Genomic DNA, 6,802 nt, shown 5'->3' on the forward strand with positions numbered 1-6,802 from the left:
CCAATACAATCCTAGCATTGATTATTGTGAGTCTCAGATCACATCCCAGTACAATCTTTCCACAAAATCACAGAATAACCCCAATCCCTAGCAAACACAACTATTTATATTCACATTATAGACATGCAATCAAAAAACGATTCAAAATGAACAATACGCTATAAAAAACTCAATAAACAAGATGGATGTGTATACTTGAGTTCTCGGAGAAGCTAATAGGAAGAACATGTTAAACTCAACAATCTTACTTGAAATTCAACATCTTAACAGAAATTTAAAATTTCAAAATAGAAATTTTCCATTTCCATTAAAGAGGTGCAAGTTGGCTATCCACTAATCATAAATCAGGCTATTGTACAAATTGGAACATAGCTAGATAAAATTTGAGAGATGGATAACAAGACAACTGACCTTTTTGTACATATTAGCTACGAATCATCCAACAATGCCCAGAAATACGAAGATCAAGTATGAATAAAGGCCAATAAAACTCAAACTAAAAGTTGAGTTTCTATTTTAGGATATCATAACCCAATAAAACAAATAAATTAGATGCGATTTTAACTATCTAATATATTATATTTGTATTTCTCCTCCCTCTAATGGAGGAGAAACTGGTTGATAACGAGATGATCTATCCTCAATCCAAAATGGAAGCAAAAACGCATTTTTACCAGATATTAAAACAGTAAATGTGAAGTTGGGAATGAGACGTTGTTGTTGTAGTTGTTGTTGTTGTATTAAAACAGTAAATGCAACAATGTTTATAGTTTCAATAAAAACCCTGAAAGGCCACCAAAAATTCCAAACTACCAATCCAGTGAACAATCAATGTCATAGTATACAACAACAACAACATCGCCTCATTCTCAAGTCAATGTACATAATATGCCATCAAAAATACCATAATCATCTTCTATGTTAAGTAATTTTACAGTAATCAATACTAACCATGCAAGAAAAAAGAGAAAAACACACACATAAATATCAAAAACTTCTTTTTTCCTAAAAAAACCTCCTCCTAAAATTAGATAACGTAATGTATTATCATAGTAAGGAGAATAGACCTGAAACGTATTATCAAAAACTTTCCTTTGTACCAAACTTATACTCGTAGAATATATACCAAAGACTAACATGAATAAACCACATGACACAATCTTTTTAATAGAAAGAGATGCATATTATGTGAATTTCTCAAAAGATGACAATCTTCTTATTTTTTTGTTAAATTAACTTTTAGTTCATATATATTATTAGAAAAAACACATCTGATTAGGGCTTAGGGCTGCGTTAGTGTAAAATATCTTTTTTTTTCTCCTCTCGTAAATATTTATTTTGAGTTTCTTGACTGAACATTTGAACGTGTTGTTTTTGTTATCATCTTTGTTTCCATTTTCATAACACAATGTATCTCGTTTTAAATTGATTACTATTAAGCTCTTTCTATTCTTTCCATATTAAATCGTCATATGTTTGTGGGTATTCATGTAACAGTTAACTTATTGAAAACAACAAACTAGTTGTCTAAACTATTTTCCCAATGTTAGGTAATTTTCTTAACCAAGTCATGGTGCACTGTTAATTTTAAACATTATATAGAAAAAAATATTATAGGTGATTTTAGTAGAATACAAGACAAACAAAACTAGTGAAATGACTTATTTACTAAAAAAATTGTAATATAGGATATTGTTTGTGGTTTGAGAAGTTTTTATCCTTTGTTAGTGTCTAGGCTCTAATTTAGCGTTAGTTTTTATGTTACTTTTGTGATTTTATATTTTAAAATAATTCTCAAGTAATATTTTTTTATAATGTTAATTTTTAAAATTTCAATTTTTGTTGTCTTACTAATTGAACCAAAACAATATATATATATATATATATATATATATATGATCTTTTACAGATTGAAATAACGATTGATGTTTTACAAAAATTTTTGTTTTCAATTCAATTAGAAAAGTGAGATATGATGCGTGTGATTATTCTCCACAAATAGTTACATGTATTATTATAAAAAAGAAAAAGAAAAGAATCGAATAGTGTGTCCTGCTAATGTTGAAGAATTTAGATATTTTGCATTTTTCGGGATGTAGATTTTTTACATAACTATTTATTATTAACTTTTGATTAAAAAAAACAGCCATTCAAATGAAAAATATTTATAGAGAAAAATAATATAGAGGTTTACAATATGAAGAGAAAGAAGAAGAGATGTTGAAGAAAGAAGAAACCTATGTTGTTAATTGGTCCAAATAACTTTAAATATAATAGAAGAAGACACCCTAGTAAATCCTAACCGAACTAAACCAAAGTAAATCAAACCACCAAATCAAATCATTCTAATATTTATACTTCGAAAATCTCGAAAGTTCTAAGACACGCTATTAACTTGTAACATTAAAATAAAATAATAAATAACATCTCTTATATATTGCTTTCGTTATTCCTGATAACGTTAACAGAGATTAACTAGGGTTAATATTTTTTTAATTTAATATATTTGATAGATACTTTGATATACCAAGGCGGCAAGGCGGGTACCGATCTGACTCGGTTAATGGGCCCTACATCAGGCCCACCTAATGGCCCAAAACTGTAAACCACAGATTTAAGTCTGATGAGTAAATAGTAAATGCGGTGAGGCTTAATAAAGCACTGGCTGCATTATGTAAAGTAACATTTTCGATATTTTAGATATTACAAGTTAAAGAAAATAAAATAAAAATGATTTACATAAACCAGCTTTAAACCCCGACGAAAGTTATGGCGTTGGGTCTGATGGGACGAGGTTTGAAGGTCAGAGTAGAGATCAAGAGCCAGGCTTGCTCGGCCATGAATTGCCAGACCACATATGATAGCGTTCAAGGGGAGATTGTCGATGTTTTGTCCCGTGTTTGGTAGAAAATGGTCAGGGCAGCGTCAATGCTTCGGCATTTAGCATACATGTCAACCATGGCCGCCATAAGATTGTCGCTGAGAGGGATGGAACTACATCGTAAATACGTGTGGGCCCGTTTCCCTACTTCCAAATCTCCTAGAACGGAAGCTGCATAGAAAACACTCACCATCGTGATGGCGTCTGGTTTTACAGAGCCATCGATCATTTTGAGGAATCGGGCATAACACTCTGCGCATACCCCGAAATCATGGCATTCCATGAGAAAATCTCCTTATCATGCATCTGATTGATACTTCTGTCGCCTCCTGGATCATCCCGTTCTTCGCAAATCCTGCAATCAGTGCATTTCTTAATGTGACGTAATCCTTAACGCTCGCTTCAAACTGCTGTAAAGCTAGGTTTATGTCACCACGAGCTGCGTAAAAATGGATGATGGTCGTCTGTACAAGATCATGACAATCGAATCCAGCCTTCATGATAGTACAATGAAGTTGTAAACCCTCATAAATGCACCTCGGCTCGTGCAGAAGCCGAGAGGAAATCCACCATCATAGCATCACTAGGGTTAATTCCACGAGATAGCATCTCGCTGTACAGATCCAAGGCTTCGTTCAATCGCTCCTTCCGGAGATACCCATCGATCATTGTACCCCATGAGACGATATCCTTCTCGGTGATCTGATCGAACAAGTCCCTACTCGATGAGCCCTGCTTTCGAGTACCCGTTTAACATCACATTCCATGCAACTAAGTTCTTTCCGGGCATCTCATCAAACAGCCGCCTACCATCCTCCAAGCTCGAGCAAACACAATACATACGCAGCGAATTTGTCGAGACGAACACTCTATCGGCAAGCTTCAGCTTCATGGTTAAACAATGCAGCATTTTGCAATCAGAAATCCCACCCAAATGCGAGCTAGCCGATATAACAGCGGCTAATGTCACCTCATTCGGGGGAATATTATCCCCATTTCTCATTCCCTGGAAAAGCTCCGCTGCGTCTCTCCACCGTTCGCTTTGAGTGTAACCCTTTATCATGGCGGTGTAGGAGACGGAGCCTCTCAGGCAGCGAGCATCATCCAGACGACGAGATCTCACATACCCATCAACCATTATATTGAAAGAAGCAGAATCAATCCTCACATGGCTCTTAAACACAGATTCTGCATCGGTCAAGAGACAGCATTTGGCGTACATGTTGAGAACGCTGTTGTAGATAAAGCCGTTGGAGTCGAGACCGGACTTCAAGACACAGCAATGGATTTTCTATCTGGCATGGACGTCATTGCCGGAGGAGCAGAGTCCGAGAGCGGTGACGAGCGCGCGCTCGGGATCAGGGCTTTCGCCGGAGAAGTCGAAGTGGGCCAGAGTCATCATCGTAGTCGAAGTGGAGATCCATCTTGCGCGGGAAGGAGAAGAGATTCGAGAACGAAGATGAAGAAGAAGAACAAGTGATCTGGTCATAGGAGGAGGAGAGACCATGGGCAGAAGCTGCCAAAGTAGAATCAAAGACTGGTTGTCATCTTAAATGGCATTCAGACACACGGACAAAGCTCACTAAATGCCTCTGTTTCCACTTATGTAGGAAGTACAGTTAACATGTAATAATAAAAAACAATATCATAAGAACAAAACAGAACTAAGCTAAGAGCTTGAAGAAGAAGAAGAACCAAGCTGAATTACAGAAGCCCATACAAATCCATGGAGAAATCTCATATATTTTTATTTCGCATTAAGAATTTTCATGGTACATGGTTCCAGAGGAAGTGTTTCAAGGAGTGTAAACATGGTTCGACATATCTGAGGGGAAAAAAAAAGCTATAATTTCAGATTTTCTATTTCCAGGATGAACTCTGGCAGGAAATGGAAAAATTACAAAACTTTTTTTCCCTTATCCTTAAATGAAGGTATCCCAGAAAAAGAACTGCAATGGAATATCTGAAATGTCATATCTGTAATGATAGATGGAGGAAGAGTTTCACCGGAGATCAGCGATTGTCTCCTCCTCCTTTCAGAGCCAAGTTTCCCGGCGATCTGCAAGGATATGATATACACTGTGTCAGAAAATGCAGAAGAGAACAAATAGATCAATAATGTAATGTCACTAATTTGATCGAATTTCATGGTTCACACACGATTTGCCCCAAAGGTTAGATCATAATCAAAAAGAATTTGATCAAAGCCAGATACTGATTTTTTTTTTTTTTTTTGAGTGCATCATCATATTTTGTCGACCTTTGGTCCATGAAATGCAATCACAAGCAACAACAATGCGAAGAGAACAAATCAAACAGTAAAAGGTGAGAAAATGTATTTGGATATCATTGGCAATTTAGCAGACACACACACACACACACAAAATGCAAAACCTGGGGCTTGAAGCCTAATGGTCAATAAATGGACATCAAATCGTGGAAAACAATCTTCTTAATCCTAATCAGAAAAGAAAAATGTTGAAATCTAATGCTTTATCAGTTGGAGACATTCGGGGCTAAAATGAATACAGAAGCACAAAAAAAGAGATAAGAGCATCGCACAGACAGACCCGAGGAGTAATTGTCACGATGAAAATAAGGCTTTCCAGTGAAAGGTAATCAACTAGACAGAAGCTATTCAATGCCTTTCAAAGGCTTACTATAATGAAATTGGATGCCAATATAGGCTTCCGGATGGGTGTCATGTCACCACATAAAAAAGAAGCTTGACAATCATGTTCATTGCAGAACACCAACCTAGATCGGCTGAGAGAACAACCACATCATATCGACTCATCCATCAAGAACCATTGAACACAATCTTGCAAGGGAAAAAAGAGCAGAATGTGATCAATATATGCAGAGCCCTGAACCTGCCAATGCAGAATCGATACTAATCGAGATTCCACTGCCAAAATCCAATGGCAATTACACAGACTAGTACTAAAGGTTGCTATGAACAATAGAACAAACAAAGTCATCCAAACGAACATAATTCATCCAAAGCTCGCAATAGACCCAGACAAACAAACAAACAACTGGCGAAGCTAAGGATCATAGACAATCGAATGCATTTCCAGTTCATATGAATCAAAAGGCAATAAATTTGAACCACGAATTCGTAAACACGAGAAGGGTTGACTTACTTTTTATGACGCCGGCCTCGCTTAGGCCCCCAGCCCTCCAGCTTGGCGACTGGACAACCGCACCGGGACCGAAAAAGTAACACGGCACGGCCATTGGGAGGAGCCATCTTCCGCAGCTCAGCCCTCAAACACTCGTAATCGGAATTGCTCTCGCTGCCTCCTTTCCACGGCAAGCGATCAATCTCTTTCGCCGCTCGCGATTTGACACATTCCTCCGTTTGTAGCTGCAAATCGAACTCCATCGCCTTCTTTAACCCCTTGCACTTAGGGTTCTGGCATTTCCTCGATCTGGGCCCGCAACAGAGGTCAAGGAACGCAATCGACGCCGCGAAGAACACGGCGAAGGCGAATATGTACGAAGCCGGTGGGATTCCTGAGGGATCGTCCGCTTTATCGTGATCAGAGAAGATCAGTGGGGTGAGGGAGGAGAGAGAGAGGGAGAAGGAAGGGAAGTGAGAGGAGAGGAGAGAGAGTGAGTGGAAGAGGTAGGATAAGTAGGAGGAGAGGAGAAAAGCGCCGGAGAAGAGAACGAGGATGAGGATGAGGACGTCGAGGGTCGCGAAGGGAGAGTGCTTGCAGAGGAGGAGGGAGGTGGAACTGCGGTGGTTGTGGTGGTGGTTTCCCGCGGATCTCGCGGAGGAGGAGGAAGGGGCCATGGTGGTAGCGGCGGAGGCGGCGGAGGAGGAGAGGAGGAGATGGAGCATGTTAGGATGAGGCGGAGGAGGAGGACGGCGGTGGAGGAGCCAATTGCCTCCGTAGCATATATGCGTCTCGA

At 38.6% G+C, this 6,802-nt stretch overlaps 2 protein-coding genes across 2 annotated transcripts; both read right to left on the reverse strand.

Annotated features, from left to right (window-relative positions):
* Positions 1-2,650: 2,650 nt before the first annotated feature.
* Positions 2,651-4,507, reverse strand: LOC109116883 (pentatricopeptide repeat-containing protein At5g19020, mitochondrial). The gene is given in 8 exon segments (XM_019203118.1): positions 2,651-2,792; positions 2,794-2,870; positions 2,873-3,121; positions 3,124-3,195; positions 3,198-3,411; positions 3,413-3,602; positions 3,604-4,397; positions 4,499-4,507. Coding segments are annotated over 8 exon segments (1,647 nt in total). The 3' UTR covers positions 2,651-2,750.
* Positions 2,651-6,802, reverse strand: LOC104818788 (uncharacterized protein At5g19025). The gene is made up of 3 exons (XM_010548526.2): positions 6,028-6,802; positions 4,889-4,940; positions 2,651-4,397 (listed from the first exon to the last, which is right to left on the reverse strand). The coding sequence occupies exons 1-2, from the start codon at positions 6,729-6,731 to the stop codon at positions 4,895-4,897; spliced, it is 750 nt and encodes a 249-aa protein (XP_010546828.1). The 5' UTR covers positions 6,732-6,802; the 3' UTR covers positions 2,651-4,397; positions 4,889-4,894.

This window comes from Tarenaya hassleriana, unplaced genomic scaffold (assembly GCF_000463585.1).
Source record: "Tarenaya hassleriana unplaced genomic scaffold, ASM46358v1 Cleome3, whole genome shotgun sequence".
In the NCBI taxonomy this organism is placed as follows: domain Eukaryota; kingdom Viridiplantae; phylum Streptophyta; class Magnoliopsida; order Brassicales; family Cleomaceae; genus Tarenaya; species Tarenaya hassleriana.

Coding starts and splice junctions, on each gene's coding strand:
- LOC104818788 (XM_010548526.2), bottom strand. CDS start 6,731: ATGCTCCATCTCCTCCTCTCCTCCTCCGCCGCCTCCGCCGCTACCACC. Junction 4,941..6,027: donor CGAGGCCGGCGTCATAAAAA/GTAAGTCAACCC, acceptor ATATCCTTGCAG/ATCGCCGGGAAACTTGGCTC.